The 19,227-nt window shown below is 34.8% G+C and overlaps 1 protein-coding gene across 2 annotated transcripts in view; it reads left to right on the top strand.

Annotated features, from left to right (window-relative positions):
• Positions 1-19,227, top strand: part of LOC123712929 (synaptic vesicle membrane protein VAT-1 homolog-like) — a 31,008-nt gene that overhangs the window by 9,182 nt on the left and 2,599 nt on the right. The window contains exons 2-8 of one of the 2 annotated variants that reach the window (XM_045666316.1): positions 10,351-10,480; positions 11,572-11,787; positions 14,579-14,730; positions 16,157-16,260; positions 16,940-16,995; positions 18,279-18,473; positions 18,567-18,813. In XM_045666316.1, coding sequence (XP_045522272.1) covers positions 10,351-10,480; positions 11,572-11,787; positions 14,579-14,730; positions 16,157-16,260; positions 16,940-16,995; positions 18,279-18,473; positions 18,567-18,813 — 1,100 coding nt within the window. The remainder of the gene's footprint in view (positions 1-10,350; positions 10,481-11,571; positions 11,788-14,578; positions 14,731-16,156; positions 16,261-16,939; positions 16,996-18,278; positions 18,474-18,566; positions 18,814-19,227) is intronic. The other variant, XM_045666317.1, reaches the window with a different exon arrangement.

The raw sequence follows: 19,227 nt of genomic DNA, 5'->3' as shown, positions 1-19,227 counted from the left end.
TTAAAATATTTGTTTAGTGAATGAAATGCTTAAAAAACTTATTAACTCTTTTTGCTATATCTACGTAATCAGGTTAGAGATTGACAGAATGTAGGAAGGGCTACTGTTTGTATAACATCCACACAAAAATGATCATAATATCCTATTGAAATAACAATAAAAACTCTCTCTTTCTCTTAAGTCGGTAGTTGTCCGAGTGTCGTGTTAGCAGGGAAACATCTGGTGCTCACTATCTGTTTCCATCGGTTTCTTTCCAGCGTTCTTTTTACAGAGTACATTTTTGAAAACGTTGAGTCTTGACCGGTCCATCTGGTTGGTGAACGGCCACGTGATCTTTTGTTACCTACCACAATCAGTTTCTCCAAGTATAAGCGTTGCGTTGCTTTAAAATTTTTCGCTCCGTTTAACCTTTTATACCTCTTTATGTCAAGTTTATGGTTGTTTAGTCACCCTAAAATATATTACCATCTGTGGAGCGAAGCGAGCTTCCTGTGACAATTAAAACGTACTGTAGTGACCAATCCTTTGTATACAATGAGCGTGAGTAATGCCCACATTAACTCATGTATTAACTATATTAATAATAATAAATAATCAATGGCGCTACAACCTTTTTAGGCCTGGGCTTCAGATTCTGTATCTGTTTCATGATCATTTGTTAATCGAATAGGCAAGTAGGTGATCAGCCTTATGTGCCTGACGCACGCTGTCGATTTTTTCGGTCTAAGACAAGCCGGTTTCCTCACGATGTTTTCCTTCACCGTTCGAGCTAATGTTATGCGCATATAGAAAGAAAATCCATTGGTGCACAGCTTGGGATCGAACCTACAACCTCAGGGATGAGAGCCGCATGCTGAAGCCACTAGGCCAACACTGCTCGACTATATAAAGTTTAACATATTACGAAAAATATAATTAAATTATTTTAAAAAAGGTTTTCATATTAATTCGACCCTTAATGACAGGCCAACAAAGATTCAGACGGATGTCCATTCCAATCAGTACATTTAGGCTCTGAATCCCACCCTTTCGTACGTCAAAAACTCAAAAATCGTATATAATATAAAGCGTAAAAGCCTCAAAACAATCGCATCGCAATAGAATAGAGACAATGGACTTATAATTAATAACATAGTATATTCTTAGGAATTTGTTAGTAATGAGTGAGCAGCACGTGGCCAATATCGGAAGTAAAGCCTCAAGCAACATTCCATATCATGCAAATTAAATACTTTTCTTACTATTCATAGCACACACCTAATAAATACCTAACACATTACAGTTAGTGTGTGACGAGTCGCACGTGGTCAGTTCAGGGTTGTCTATTATAGGTATAATTACTTATCAATTATTTTGATAATATAAATTTAGTATTGTCTTTTGTTAACATAGCTTTTAAACATTGAAAGAAAACATTTTTTTACCGGATTAAGGCTATTTGTATTATTATAAACTTATAATTATTTTACATAATTTTAAAGTTAAAATTTTCCGACGTTTCGCATGCTTTACAGCGTGCGTGGTCACGGTGACACGGTCACTTTAACACAATATTTTAACTGAGTTTCGATGTTAAGTACAACAATGAATCCTAACATTATTTTATATTGTCACTCATTAATTAACTATTACTTAGAGTAGAGACTCTTGGGCCGTAGGGTTCAAGTGTTCAGGCGTAAATTAAAGATTTAGGTTGTCACCTGGTAGATAGTACCGATGAACTCAGAGCTGGTGCTTTCCTCGCTCAACGAATATGTATCGCAATACAGCGAGGAAATGCTGCCAGCGTTAAATATGCTGCCACAGGGACCAAACTTTTTACATTTGTTTTAATTTTCTTTTAATTATTTTTATTATAACTATACTTAGATATATTATTACAAATACGTATAATTGATAAAGTTGTTGCGATAGATGACTTATACGATTGCGTAAGTAAATCACGAATCCATTGTCTTACTTTCTTTCTGTGTGTTCTTAGGATACGTTTCTGAAATGGGAAACTATCATATGATCATAACCTAAGAGTATCGAATTACCGCTACCCGGACGTAAAATATCCGAACGCCATAAGTGGCTACTTAGCTTCACTACGTTAAATGCTGCCGCGCTGTTTCCTTTCATTTTATTATTGATCGATATCTAATCAAACCTTAATGAACTCATCAAGAATTTACGTCACAGACAATACCAATATTATTGATAATATGGCACTGACAATGAGATTTGTGGTTAGTTCCTGTGGATTGTGCGGGGCCCGTTAACACTGTTTATAATATATATGTTATTTCCTACGTGCTGTTTTGAACCTTTTTATTTTGTATTTTTACATATAATAGACACTAAATGTCTAAATTACCTGGGACAGTTACATATAATGTCAACATTTTATGTTTCGTCTCATAATGGTGGAACACAAAATATTAGTTTTTTTTATATATTTTAAACGCGTAGAGATTGTTATCATATTATTTTAAGTATTATGCAACCGTTATTTAAATAAAATACTTTGATCCAGCTCGGTCGAGTTAATTGCTTTTTGGATTCCATACGATTACTGCCCCAGTTAGTTTTTGTAATGGGTTACCTAAATTCTTTAGTTAAATGGTCTAGTCACGCTATTCGTTCGAATCGACGTGTACTTAACATAAAAAACTACTCACGCGACATATTTTTAAGTAAGTATTTTCCCGTTTTTTATAGATCAACGTCTCTTTAAAGGGGCATGGTTGAGCCGCAGATGTAGATAATCATTCTACTTTGCCTAAAAATCTTTTTTTATGGAACACTATGATCTAGCCTAACGTAAGACTTATAAGTAATTTAAATCAGATATTTACCATAAGATAGTTTCCAATAACCCTACTTACAGTATCTATTAAGGGAAAGACACTCTGTTCCTGTCTTCTATTTTTTCACTGGGTTAGGAGTTAAGACTGACGTGCATAAACATTAATTCAAATGGTTTTATCCTTTTCAATCTTCTCAGTAGGCTCGAGGTTCAAGAAGTTGATTAGCCTCGACATTCACGTGTTGGTGGAACCTTTGTTGGTAGGCTCCAGCAATTATTTTCAATTATTTTGGTGACGTCCTTTACATTAAGGTCCCGTTGAAGGTCGTTATTATAAATGTACCAGGGAGAATGTGCCCTGAGCACTTTGTTTTGGAATTTTTGGATTACTTGGATGTAGTTCTTACTGGTACATCCCGAGCTGGCAAACACAAGTCGATACAGGCATCCCGATTTGTTTATAGATTAATAATTAATTTAATACTGATAACGTGTTATGCCTTCCGAGCAACTAGTACAATTTATTGTAACGAAGTTCCAACTCTAAGCTCTTTTTTTTAACAAAGACCTGCCTCAAAATGTATTGATATTACATAAAGGCTATCGCATCCCAGCACGTGAGAAATGTTAAATTGCAATTCACTACAAAGTTGTAACACTAATTCCTTGAAAACCAAGTACACAATTTAGTGTTTTAAAATAATTTATCGACAGGAAACTAAGTGTATTCGTGATAAACTGATATAGTTAGTACGTTCACTCGTCGATGTATACCTTGTGAATGGCGAGAATTTAAATGAGTCAGCCAACACGCAAAGCAGGAAATTCCGTTCGGTACGCTTGTACTGACCACACGCCAAACTTAATCATACTAAATGGTCTTGTTTAGATATTTTGTTCCATTATCTAATTACTGATTCACATACATCTCCGAGTAGTGCGTGAACACAATTGCCGAGATTCTCTAGAATCCAATTCTCTGTATGAAATAACGGGAAATAATACACAAAATTTTATGAAAATTTATCCTTTCAATACATTTTTATTATGAAAATATATTCGCAATATTGACTAGAATATATTTAAAATAGTAGTATCTTTTTATAGATAATATAAGTATAAATTATTTAATAATTATTCAAACCTAGGATTAAATTGTAATTAAACAAAAAACACGTATTTTATCTTTCTTGTAGAAGACAAATAACCAAGTGTTTTCCAAAGCAATTGTTTCGAAATCGAACCCAGTACACCGGGTAAAGGCTTTGAACAAGGATTGACGTGACACAAGACGGTTGAGTAACACTTAGTACGATCCATAAATCATAACAATTCCATAAAAATGTCTAAGACCTAGTCCGTGGAAAGAATACAGATCTCGCATTATTATTCTAAAGACTTCAATGAGTTCCATTAGTTGAATGAGTCCTCGCATGGTATTTTAGTCATAGCGGTTGTGACTCTTGAAGAAGTTATTCCTCGTACCGGCTTAAAGCTCCAAGTTGACATCTAAATTGATGCCAATTAACTGGATTAAAAACGACAGACAGTCACCGAGAATTTTATTCCTAGGCTATGTTATACGAATATCATATATGTGGGTAGATTATAATTCTATAATATTTCTGTAGTTGTTTTCCGAAATTCGTTACAAACTTAGCTACTTAGTTTGAAAGTCAATGCGACTATTACTCATAAGTTACCGCCATTTCACATTGCTTTTTGGTAAGCTGTTTCTAAATACTACCTAATATACATTTAAACAAATGTATATCTAAACAAATGACGCTTTGATCACGACACGTCGCGACAACTGACGCCAAGCCGACGGACGCCATTTCAACCCCGATGCAATTACAAATTACCCTGAACTGGGGGTGATAATACATCCACATTTATACATTATTGATGGTGATACGCAATGTTTCCAGTGTTTCTCGATGTTGCTTAATAAACTGGAAAGTTATTCGGATTGCGTGATTGGAATTATATCGTATTAATTAATTACATTATCTGCCTTTGTTACGTATACAGATCATGCATTCACATCTCTATTTACATGCAATAAAACTATAACTACGTGTTTATAAAATAACTACTAATTCAGGCTTTTCTTAGGAATCGAATCGGAGAAGCAAATCGCCGGCACTATCTTTTTACATTTTAACAGAAGCATACAATTCATAAAATACAACAGGTTTAAGTGGTCAACAGAATGGCGACTCCCAAGGTCCTTTCTGAACAACTTGGTGGCAAAAGACAACCTGGTAGACCGAGGCTGCGTTGGTGGAATGGAGTTGTCAAGGATCTCGAAACAATAGGTGTTCGAAGTTGGACGTAAGAAGTACGAAATAGATTGCGATAGCAAATGACGAAATATACTTGATGAGGCTAAAGCCCACAATTGATGAGACAGTATTTTATAAATTATTAAATTTTTTATTCTATGTGAGATAGGGTGGAAATTTGTTTGCGTTTCAGTCTATACAAATACGACTTAAAATAGAAATTTTACGACATACGGGAGTAGTTAGCACAAGACTCGACTCGTCTTACCTTTGTAATTTGGTTATTGTAGGTCTTACTGCAATTTAGTTAGGTTTTAATTTTAATGCCTGTAAAAAATTGTATTCAGTGAGTAAAACGTCAGTTCTAAATCCTTCCAAATTATTGCTACATTACGACTCTAGATATTGTAAACTGTGTTGATTAATGTCTAGTGCTGCCATTAATTCGTAGAGGGAAATTTATTAGAAAGGTTGACGGCAGTAATGCCGGTATAGTGGCTGAGGGATACGAGGTTATATTGACCCCAAGGCCAATTTAATCCAAGGATATTCAGGCACGCAAACAGACGGCTCAAAGTACGAACTGCCTATTGACTTTACACACGAAACGTCTAATAAATTGAAGTAAGGGTTGAATGGCCCGTCGTCGTTTACGTACCTTTTGTAAAACAATCGAAAATATATCGTACTTGCAATGTTAATTTAATTAAAATATTTCTCGGGGTTAAGTACGCACTTATAATTGTTATGCATATAAGGGTAAGGTTCGAAGTCGAGGCTTAGTGGGACTATATGTTAAAAAGTAAAGGATTTAACGTTCGAAGGTCATACTTAGACCTAATGTTTGTTCTGAAACTGAGTATAAGAGAGAGGCAAGAACTTTGCGCGTGTATTTTTTTATATTTTCTTAATTCCTACTTATTATTACAGTAAGTAAATTGTGTTTACACTTTTAATAACAGAGTATATTTAGTGTCGACATTAACTAAAAGCCTTTGCAATTACCTTCATAGTCACAGATTTGAACAATACCTACCTAGTAATAAAAAATTTAATGTAAAAGTTACCGTCCTTAATCGGGATTAAACGACTTTTAATACCCTTTACCTGCCTGTCCATAAAGTCGATAGAAATTGAACATTGCCAGGTAGCGTTTATACGCTGTGAATAAAAAGGTTTGAACGGGCTTAACTGGGATGAAATTCCAAACATAAATTATTCCATGGATTCCTGTTATTTTCCAACGAAGCCATTACCATATTGGTAAGATACGAGTTTTATATTTTAGCAGCGTGAAGTATCTAGTTCAGTTAATGTCGTATTGTATGACAGTACTGTGTCTTTATTTTACTTTTAATTAAGCTACTTTGACAGATATAAACTCGATGTTATTAATTTATTCACATCAAGTCAGAATACAAATTCCGGCCGGCAATTCACTGGCAAGTATTCTGGCAGGCGAGTGTCCATTGGCGGATTCACTTAACATAAGGTAATTCTTCTGTCGTTGTGTCATCTATTAAAAACATAACTCTACGTAACATATAACTCGACGTGACATATAACTTTAACACATGTTAAGAGTCTTATTGAAACCGTTTATGTTAATGTGTTATAAAATAAAATTGGTCTTTATAACTGTCAAACAAGTATTTTTAAAAGTAATAATGTGGATCCCAACACTTGGTTTAACTAGATTATAATATTTTGCACAGAAAGACTTCTTGACTATAAAAATAATATGGAATGTCTCCTGTCTACCCTTCCTTGTGGTTATGATATTTGATTAATATAATAATAATGTAACTTGAAACCGAAATTTTTTGTACGCGCATACAATGAGGTTGGAGACCTTATATTTAAAGTTTTCCATAAGACGCAATAAGGCGTAATATTATATAGAATACTTGGTAAATTGAAACTGTTCAAATCTCAAATAATACATAACTTAATATTATACTGTGATTTGACTTTGGCTTAATGTCCTATAAACCATGGGCCAGAGAGCGTCTACAGTGAGTCCATCGTGTTCGGTCTGTAGCCTCGTATTTCACCTTGCTCCAAGTCTTTCCAGCTCTCTGTAACTGTACGGCGTCAGGCTTGCCTGGGACAAACAACCACGCTTCTGTTTTCCTTGCGGTTTCCAATCAAGCGCCTCCTTGGGATTATGATTGGAATCCCTCCGGAGTGTATGGCCTATCCAATTTTATACTGTACGTCTGTAAATATATGTGTACGTTTCATTCTTAGCAGAAAGATAAAGTTGTTTTTACAAATGTGTCATTATATAGTGCCTTCTAGTGTTTGAATACTTATTATTATTTTCCCATTTATTTTACTGGATGTATAAATTTATCTATAAACATGAATGATGTTCAGTCACAGAAGCGTACCAAAATCGTTTATTTTGTAAATACACAATCAAGGGGCTTGTACTATGTTGCGAGGGGAAAGCGAACTACACCCCAAGTTCATAAAGAAATGTGTAAACATTGAAACAATGTCGACGAAAAGAATGAGTAACTCACAGGATTAAGGTCATATTAATACAAAGATAAAATTCTGTTCATGATTCACATTTTCATTGAATTATGAGCAGGTTCAAATGTGTTTTTTATTTGCAATGATGTTTCATACTTTTTAAGACAAAACTACATATATCATAAACATACCTGCGTGTGACTCTCTTCCCTGAAGTCGTAGGTTTAATCCACGGCTGTGGACTTCGACATCGATGGACTTTCTTTCTAAATTCTCTTTAAATTCGCTCGAATGGCGAAGGAAGACATCGTGAGAAAACCGGCTTACCTATGACCCAAACAATCGACAGCGTGTGACATACTGATAACCTATTTGCCTGCCTATTGCCAGATATCTGAGGCCCAGATCAGCAACGGTGTAGCGCCAGAGATCTTTTTCTATATCATAAATATTACATTTAGGTAAAACTTAATATGAATCTAAACTAACTTATAACTTATATTTACCGAATCGTAATTCTATGGAAAAAAAACTTCCTTAGAATGCAATACTTGTAACAATTGATATCGAGTTATTAGAACTTTCCATTGTTATTTTGCCACTCACATATTATTTGCGCTTAAATAGCAGATACCGTCATGTTAACTTGTATCATGTAAAACAGGTAAACAATGTCATACGTCAGAGCCATTGTTTCTCGAATAAGTTCATGATGCGTTGTCTGGACACAGATAAAACAGTCGGACGTAGAATAATAATCGTTGTCTTGTATTAGTATTATTCATTGAGCTTATATCTTGATCAAAACTTACGTCAAAAAACATCGAATTACCTATTATATACTACAATACATTTAAAACTTGTCTCACTATTATCATTCGGGTATCTATGAGTCGAGTAGGAGTCTAATGTGCTCTGTCTATTCGACACCCAAACTTTAGTATATAATTTTGGTGCTATGTACCAAGGTTTGTATAGAAATTATTTGCATATACATTAAAAGGGGGCGAGTCAAACATGATCATAGATTTGAACTATCAAAATCAGCGTATTATTTAAATGTCACATTTCAGTCGTTCATTGACCTGTCTGCTCGCGTTTTTGATAACACTGTGCCGACGGTAGACAATCGCAAAATCGATCGGTGGTCGGGTGACATTGTTAACCCCCTCACGTATTCGTAAACAATTACACTTATTTGCGAGTAACACGCAGATACAATCGACGCGAATCATTAGCCTACAATTATTATAAGGGTATGTGTTTAAATGCACTTTATATGTAAAGTACTGCATACAATGTAACAGAAAATCCATAGATTTATGTTTGTTCAACCTTACAGTCCTTATAAGCAGTTTCATATTTTTTTCACACTAATTCACTCCGCTGTTTCTGCGATCCAAAGACTGTTTTGGCCGAAATGAACTTCCAGCGCTCCATGTCCCGTAGGTAATTGTGTGTGTCAATCCCGCAGTACCTAGACCGACTTACTGGTCTCCGACCACTAGACCGGCTCAAGTAAATTTCCTTCAGCGCCAAATATTGGTCCATACATAGTTTTTGAGTTAATTCACTACAAATATACAAATCAACTAACGTTATAAAATGAATGCTCAGACTTTATAAATACTTGGAGACGCCAAGTAGATACAAGTGTTCGAACTTGTTAAAATAACACTGAAGGTTAAAGTTCTTTATATATTGCTAAGTATAGGAGTTCCACATATGTATTTTTATGTATTTTGCAACGCAAGACATCTGGTCTCAGTATTATGACTGCTTAAACCATCGTTATCTTAATAGCGCATTTCGTAAAACTTTTATGTTCCAAATTAAATACTTGCGTTATTGTACCGTTTTAGTTTTTTTATAACGGGAAATGAATAAAAACATTGCTTGATTAGTTTGTAGATAAACAATAGTATTTGTAGGATTTTTAACGATTATGTGTGTATTTAAAAATACAATAATAGACAACTATATGCGCCATTGATAACTTTACAGTATAGGCTAGTAAATGACATCTATAAAGAAGTATCAGGCATATAGGCAATAGTTAGTTTCGAGGTTCAGTGGAATATTACAAATGATGACACATTCAAGTGTATGACTATTGCAAAGTTCTCACCTACAAGTGCATGGACGTGATACGATTTTAATTAACCCAATTATTGATTAAAATATTTAGTCCACAGTTTCTATATGGAAGTTGACATATACATCCTTTGTACAACTCGTGTACACAAATGAAATCGCTACCGCATTCCAAACATTCCTCGATTAGACGTTTGTGAAAACGGATCCATGACTTGACTGTGATAAATAAAAATAACTGGACACCATCTGTTGCCTCTTGCGAAAACCTTTACTTTGAAATCGAATCCTTTGTAGAATGAGATAATTAAATCAAGTTTAATTAACACTTAAGTTAATATACAACTTGAAATTAATTTGGTTTGTTTAAAGGGGAATAATTAGTGTGTCCCAAATAAAGCGGAATGCAAATGGGACGAAGATTTAGTTACAATTTTGATTAGTCTTTTTTCTTGACAACTAAAAGTCCTGACTCCTTAGTGACTTAACGTACTATTGTCTATTTACGAGCCTGTTTGTAGATATATTTTTGTTGGTGGTTAATACATACATAGCGAGAGCAGGAGTCGATTACCAGGGATTCATAAAAAAAATATCCAGTTTTGCGGCCATTGCAATTAGTTGTAAATAAAGAAAATATACCACGCAATATACCTCTTCCACCACTAACTTCTAACCAACTAAATTTTGTTACAGTGGCCTGAACTTCCAAGATCTGATTGTGCGACAGGGTGCCATCGACTCACCGCCAAAAACCCCATTCATCCTTGGTTTTGAATGTGCTGGAGAAGTCGAGCAGGTTGGCGAAGGCGTCACCAACTTCAAGGTAAAAAGTTTTAAAGATGCTAAGCTTTAATAAATATAGGTAATTATTAGTATTTTGTTTAAATGTGAACTGACTTCACGTTCAGCATACATTGACCCCCAGATTCCTTATGATGAAAATTACCCGTAAAAGTCCACGGGAGTAGATTAAATCTGTCTAAATCATAATAATTACTACTGGTATTACAATTGGACATTTTACTTCAGTCAGTCATTAAAAATTTCTGTCGAGTACACACAAAACCCACCACTTTACTGCACAGATCTAAAGAGACAACCTGAGGGTTGAGGGTTCCCACGTTTGACCACTGATAAAAGCGACAACCTACACTTATCTCAAACATCATTATTTTTTTTCGTGGGTCCATTACAGGTCATATTCAAATCACGGTTTTTGGTCTTAGCCGTTAACAATGAACAATGGGATGGTTTTTGTTTCTAAACCGACTTAGTTCCACTAAATTGTCTAGTTTCTAGAAGGAATAATAATAATTAAGCCGTTGTTGAAAACATAAACTAGTTATAAGTAACAGATCTTGTTAATTTGAGTGACTCAAAGCAATTTAAAATAATAACAGGTTTTCTCAGTTTCTAATTAACTAATATTAGATTTTCCAATAATTTGTTACCAATTAACCTTGTTTAAAGGAAGTAATTTCTATTTGAGGCTGAAAGATACATTCATTACATTATAAAAAGATATACTATGTCGGAATAAATTAGGTTCAATTAAAATTAATAAGGTGTTTAAAATACATAAATATTTTGTACTGTAGAGTTGAATAAAAATATAGTTTTATGTTTTATCGCTAACTACGATATTTAACTGTAAAACTTGAAACGTAACCTCGTAACCTAACTTATTTTAGGCCTAGTAGCTAATGCCCGTGACGTAAATAGCAAGTTTGATAACTGGAATCATTAATGGCGGCAACCTGTAGCCACAGAAAACGGATCTTATTTGATAAAATATCAAACAGATGCCAAAACTTGATTTGTTTCGGAAATTAAGCTAATTTTGTTAGACTATGATTTTTCTTATTTTTGATATATAAAAATGGTTAAATAACTACACATATTTTCGTTATGCAGGTTGGAGACCAAGTAGTCGCTCTTCCGGAGTACCGTGCCTGGGCAGAGCTGGTTGCTGTACCAGCACAGTATGTGTACGCTCTGCCCTCGGGTATGTCGGCCTTGGATGCCGTGGCTATCACAACCAACTACGTGGTGGCTTATCTGCTCCTCTTCGAGATGGCCAACTTGACGCCTGGCAAGAGTCTTCTTGTCCACTCCGCTGGTGGTGGCGTGGTGAGTATTTTAATATTGTTTGTCGTGGTATACCTATAGGGTTTGAACTCAATGACTTGCCTCGTAATATGTTCTCCCTACTTTTACAACCTACTACATTTCTTAGGGTTAAAAGAGAAAACTTTTAAGAAAGTTACTCAGTTAGTTCGAATTCCATGTTACTTGGCATTGGCAAATGTTATTTGTACATGAAATATATAGGTACATTATTGTAATTATATTATAACTTTTACTTTATATATACCAATAAAGATAAATTGCTTAATTACTGGATATATTAGGTTTTAATATTCAGTGAGGCCTTCATTTCGAAGCCCTTTAATGTCTAAATATCTGTTGTATGCATCAATGGGTCCTTTGTGTTTTAATCGTGTTATGAAAGATGAATCAATCAAAGCTTCATACTTCATTAAACGCATGATATATGCGTCCGAACAGAGGCTTACTTGTAGTTTGAATAGTGATTCACTGTTGTATTAATTTACACCAATATTTTGAAGCTTACGAAAGATACAATATAAAAAACAATTCAAACATTAAGTCGGTAGGTAAGTAATATAAAAGTTGTTTTCTCAAAAGAGTGATTCAATCGTCGACGAAATACTTAATATGACAATCCATTAACGTTTCCTATTTTTTTTTAAGTGAAAGTCTAGCTTCCTATAATTTCAAGCTTTTATTTGGATTTGTTATTATCGCGATCATTATCTAGTTATAAATACGTTTAACCAGAGAACTGTGACCTTATATATATTCATATTCGTGTATTAATTTAACTCCTAAAAGGCTGGACAGATAATTTTTTTGTGTTTATAATTGACTTCGAGAATGGTTTAGATTTACAAATAGATTATTTGTTCAACTTGTGTACAGGACAACGTCTGTCGGGTCCGGTAGTATAAGATAATATTCTAAATACCGTTAAATACCATAATACAATGAACAACAATTTTTTTTATAATATTGGAAAAAATTAAAAAAAACTTGGCACCATACTCACCTCCCAAGATTTGATTTCCATTTTTTAAAATAAAAAAACAACAATTGCGTGAGCGATTTATTATTTATTTATTTGAGGTTATATGAGTACGAACTAGTTCAAGTAACAGTGTCGTTATTTCAATTAAAAACCAGTTTAACGATTGAGTCTCTTCAAAATCGCCAATGCTTTTTGCAACAACTTAGAAACGTGTAATATACTACTTCCTGTTGAATTAAATTATTTTATTTCCAAATATAAAATAAACAAGTATATTTATATAAATATAATTTTATTAAATCGTTGAACCCGTTAGAGTGTTTCTCGGGGTAAAAATAATTGTGTTAAGTTGACAATAACCTAGCCTCCTTTCCTAGGAAACAGCCCGTCTTATATTAGTTCCACAAATATAGGTAGTTATTTAGTAACGAATAAAAGTGATAGAACATAATGTAATTCCTATAGGAAAAAATTAAAAAATCGATGGCGATACAATCTTTTTAAGTCTGGGCCTCAGATTTATGTATCTGTTTCATGATCATTTGTCGTAATGTAATCTAATAAGCAAGTAGGTAATCCTTCCGCCGTGGACTTTTTGGGTCTAAGGCAAGCCGGTTTCCTCTAGACTAGATAAAGTTCCGCATCAATGATTCTCAAATACCTTTACATATATAGAGGCTCCTAGTAACCCATTTTACATAATATATTTAAAATTAACTCTTGCATGTACTGTTAAACAGAATCGAGTATAAACAAATGTTTCTATAAAAATAAACTCGTAACATTGACCCTGAACGGCGAATATTTGCGCTAACAGGTGAACTATATATATAGCAATGTCGGAACTTAGACCTACCAACCTTTTGATAAGTGTCGCTGGCTAGGGCTGGTATACGATTTGATATTAGTGTTTACTATAAAGATGTTCCACTCAGAGATGTTCTGAAGGGATAAAGTGGTGGCCATTTGCAAACATAACTGCGTACAGAAAATTTTCTATGATCATATACACCAATACACCTTATAAACCGAAACAATGTTTCACTGAAAATCGAACCATTTACATGTTGTATTATCTGTTTTACTAAGCTATTGTATGTACCAAGCCCCGAGGCTAATTTAGCGAAGTGCACTATCAATTAACAGTCTAATGCTCTGGATTAGGTGAGAAATATTTGTGTGGAATGCTCTTCCGTCAATTACATCATTCATTATCCTCAAAGTCAATGAACTGTTGGTAATTCGAGACGATTGCCCCAAGCGTGTATGGGTGGGGTCCAATTATACGGGTTTTGAAAATATTCAGTCAAGGGCGAAATAACTATTATTACTGTTCTATGTTAGATCACCACTCGACTATATTTACGAATCTACTTAGACACGAAAAGCTTTGATGTAATTTATGCTTTCGAGTGTAATATTAGATGTGAAAGGCACGAGTAACATGATATAAAGTCTATTTTAACAGGACGTGCTGAGCTTGGCAAAATAATTTCAGGCCTTTTTGTTTGTAAGAATATTTTTATGAAGGCTATATATTTTGATAAATATCTTCACATTATGACACACTCGTTGATTTAGCCCGATACTACGTTAGTTCAGCAGAACAAAACCTTTGGTATAAAAGCATTGGCGTATTACTTTTGTTTTATACAGGGCCTGAGCCTCGATATTCAATTTTCTGATTTTCTAGGGTGGACACTAGATACTGATATGCGTTATGCTTGGTTGTCACTTTCAACCTTAAAAATATAAGACAGTAATGTATACCGATATGTAGGGGTTTCATTATTGATGTCATCTCTTCAACAGGGTCAAGCTGTAGCTCAACTGGCGAAAACCGTTGACGATGTGACCGTATTCGGAGTATGCTCAAAGAGCAAGCACGAAGCTCTCAAAGCGAATAACAACAACATCGATCATTTACTTGAGAGAGGCAGCGACTACACTAGCGAAGTCAGGAAGTAAGTAGCTGTTGTGGCGGAAAGTTTCTTGCCAGTTCTTTTCGCCTGCTTTCCTCTGTAACTTGCAATAGTGCCAGCGAGCTGATGACGGAATCGCTATTGGATGTTACACAAACAAGACTCTTAATGTAAATTTAGACTTTAATTTTGTTTTATATTGATTCTATAAGTCTGAATAATTTCCAATATGAATAAATTAATCTTTATTTAATTTATAATTTAAATGAGTTGACTAATGGGCTGCCTTGGAAAATATATATAACAATTATTGAGCTATGTTTATGAAAACAAGGAATTATACTCATAACCTAACTTGACCTTTGGTGGCCTTTACCCGGGCCATTGTAAACTGAACTTATAACCTGGTTCAGGTCCGAGTAATTTTAAAAATCATAATATCCGTAGTGTATAATTTTGTTTTGATGAGATGTAGATAAAAAATAATTAGCATCTTGTGCACTTGTCGTTTTTATTTTTGGCATCAAAAAATTAGCCAGACATTTTAATCTCTTTGTGATTCATATTTCATACCGCATCTAATTTCAAAATTGTAATGCGAACACCAAATGAAGGGAGCTGAAATCACCGCTAAAAATAAACCTCGGCCCTTTCCACCTTAGTGCATATTTCTGAAATCTTTACAACTATAAATATTGACTTCTCTGTCATGTGTTCATGTTAATTAGGAGAGCGTGAAATTTCTCAGTTCTCACGTTATACTTTCGATTTCAAGACGCCCTCGATATTATTGTCTGTTCCCCTCGCGTAACGCATCGCCTATTTTACTTAATTCGTATTTTATAACCCTATAACAGCATTGTTTACATAACACCAAGCGCTCTTTGTTTTGAATAATTAATAACGGCGTGTAAGCCAAATATATGATGCACGTTCCCATAAGTTCCAAAGGCAAATAAACCAATTGTTCTACATCCCATGCTTTCTTAATTGAACGTTATTAGTGTTACATATTTCTGTCCCACCCATATCGTCTCGTGAGCGACCAATTTAGTTAGATCCCTAATGATCATCATGCCTAAACAAGTCATTATCCAAAGGGAACGTCTCATAGTAAAGTCAAGGTCCAAATACGTCTGGTACTAAATTAATTGCAGCAACTATAACTCGTTTGTTAGGGCAGCTGCTTTGTAACAGCCGCGCGGCATTTAATTCTTGTAGATAAACATATTTTTATATCTGGAGCTTTTAAAAACAATCCAAACATAAACAAACGTTTTCAACACTTAGATGTGTTGGACGTGGTTGTGGAACTTAATCGATACAATTATAACGATAAGTCTCACTGATTGAATATAAAATTGTCTCAAGGAATTTTAAACACGTGTTGACGTGATAAATGTCCTTGGTTCTTAATAAAGATATCAATTAAGTGTCAGTGTATATTTATATTATGTTTTAATTTTAGGATTTGCCCTGATGGTGTGGATATTGTTTTGGACTGCCTTTGCGGTGAAGAATGCAACCGTGGTTATTCGCTTCTCAAGTCGATGGGACGGTATATCTTATACGGTGCGTAATTAAATAGTTTCTGCTATTTTTTGTATTATAATTAAATATATATGAAATAGTAATTGAAAGTTAATTTTATATGGGAATTCCTAATTACAATAAACGAGTTATAGGTTAAAGATCTTGTAAGAAAAAGACATTCCCAATAGTAATGACGTGAAGATGCCTTATTTTTTTAAATTCCTGAGTCTGATCTACTCCGTATTTTACTTCCTGAAACCTGTTTTCTAGTTAAACTAGTTAGCAGTAACCATTTAAACTAACAAACCTGTAATACTTTATAGTTTAAAGTATTTTATCAATTATATTTAAAAAATCAATGGCGCTACAACCTTTTCAGCTCTAGGCCTCAGATTTCTGCATCAGTTTCATGATCATTTGTTAATCGAATAGGCAAGTAGGTGATCAGCCTTCTGTGCCTGACGCACGCCGTCGACATTTTGGGTCTGAGGCAAGTCGGTTTCCTCACGATCTTTTCCTTCACCGTTCCAGCTAATGCTATACGCACATAGAAAGAAAATCAATTGGTGCACAGCCGGGGAACGAACCTACGACCTCATGGATGAGCGTCGCACGCTGGAGCCACTAGGCCAACACTGCTCTAATCTATCAATTATATAATAAACTTTAGTCTATAAGTACTAAAATAAATTAAGTATAAAATGTCCCTTAATCGCAGGCTCATCTAACATCGTGACCGGCGAGACGAAGAGTTTCTTCAGTGCTGCGCGCGCGGTGAGTGGCTAATTTAATCTGATTGTTGACAATGCAAACAAAACTATCGCTTAAATCAAATTCTTCTTTATTATTAAAACATTATTACGGTGTACAGTGGGGTTGTTAAGATTCAGTTAGACACAAACTGAGACGTTTCGTTCGTAATATGATTAAATAAAATTGCAGATTATTTTGCATTGCTTGAATAAATTTATATAATATTATGGCAAAAAGCCTCAAATAATATTGTACTCAAATCGTTTGAGTTTTTAATTATTTTCAAAGTGACAAATACGGGAAAAGCTATTTGAGACTTATATTATATTAATGACGACCACACTATTTTAACTAACCGTTAGTAAATATTTAGATACCTTTGTTTATTTACCAATGGCACTACAACCCTCAAGGGCCTCAGATTTCTGTATCTGTTCCGATCATTTCTATTAGGCGAGCAAGTGACAGACACTGACCTTATGAGGCACGGTTTTCTTCACCGAACGAACGAATGTTTATATGCGCACATAGACAGAAAGTAAATTGGTGCACAGCCGGGTTCGATCTTTCGAAGCAGGGATTAGAGTCACAAATTAAAACCAATAGGCCAAGACTGCTATCCTGCTGCTGATGTGACTGCTATTGTTTAATACAACCAACTTTTATTACTAACCAACAATAAGCAATTATACTTATTGTAAAATTTGAAATGCCCTAGATTGCGAAATTCTATAACAGTGTTAATACGAATTCGTTAACAATGAGCGGACGCCGGTAACAATATTCCCTTGAAACCGTATTAATACGGAAATGGCAACATAATCCAACTCGTTACTGATAGAAATGCGTTTATTACGTCAACGTTTTTGCAACAGTTGCGTTGCGGGTGAAATTGTGGTGAATGCTTACATGACTGAGGTTACAGGATTAGTAATGTTGAGTCAAGCTAGGATTTGTGACGCGTTCTATTTATAATTCTCGCTGTTCCCCCATTTTTTGCAAGAGACGTAGTAGTAGATGTAGAACGCTTTCACTACTGCCTCTTTTCTTATAAATCTGGCAGCAATGTGATTTAGTAAGAACACCCTAGCGACAACATAACTTCGTCGTTACCCTACATCTTGTATATTGTTTATTTTAATTTTTATGAAGGTTTACAAGATGCTAACAAAGAAAAGGGCTGAAAAGACTTTACAAAGACGAACATAATAATTAACAGTAAATGAAAAATCCCCTTGAGATACTTCTAAAACAATTTTTTTCCCTAATGTTTAATCTATCTAATATACAATCCATATTTTCAGTGGTGGCAAGTGGACAAGGTGTCGCCAATCAAGCTGTTTGATGAGAACAAGAGCTTGGCGGGTTTGAACCTCCGACACCTGCTATTCCAGCACGGCCGTGCTGATTACGTTCGTCGTGCTGTAGACCGTGTGTTTACTCTCTGGGGAGAAGGAAAAGTCAAGCCACTAGTTGACTCCACCTGGGCATTGGAAGATGTAAGTACACTGTATTGCTGTCACTTAGAAGGAGGAACTCTGCCAACTTTCGTGCTGACGCTATTCTAAACTATTTATTTTTGTGCTTTAAAGGTTGGTGAAGCTATGCAAAAGATGCACGACCGCAAGAACATTGGCAAGCTCGTGCTAGACCCGTCGCTTGAGCCCAAGCCGAAGCCCGCTACTCCCGCCAAGGGCAAGTCCGGCAAGGAAAAGAAGCCAGCCAAAGAAAGCTCCGAGGACAAGAAAGAAAAAGAGACTAAAGAGGAGGAGAAGAAGCCAGCGGAGAATGGAGAGAAAAATGGTGAGGAGGCCCTCACTAACGGTAACAGCGACGAAGGTCAGTGCCGAATTGTGACCAGGCATGCGTAGACGCATAGACGCTTCGATTTTGATATTGGCGCTTTCTTTCTTACATATAAATTTCTAAGTATATGTAAAGAGTTAAATACTCAATTGCAGAATTATGTATGTTTAAGAAACTGCCAATTAATATTTGCAAAGTTAATTTACAATCGAGCGCATTTTTCACCTCTTACACATTTGTTGAAAATTTTTCTCACTTATTGAAATATTTTTATTAAAACGTATTCATAGCGATATTAAATATTGTCAACACACCTTTGTTAAAAACCTGAAGGAGAAGATTTTGCTTAACAATCGTTCGCGCTTATGTTATAAGACGCTTTAAACAAAGCTGTATCTTAACACTTGCATTTTAAACCTTTACACATTACTTAAGGCCTATTTGTTA

This window comes from Pieris brassicae, chromosome 8 (genome assembly GCF_905147105.1).
Source record: "Pieris brassicae chromosome 8, ilPieBrab1.1, whole genome shotgun sequence".
Lineage (NCBI taxonomy): Eukaryota > Metazoa > Arthropoda > Insecta > Lepidoptera > Pieridae > Pieris > Pieris brassicae.
This window is presented reverse-complemented; position numbering and strand designations above follow the sequence as displayed.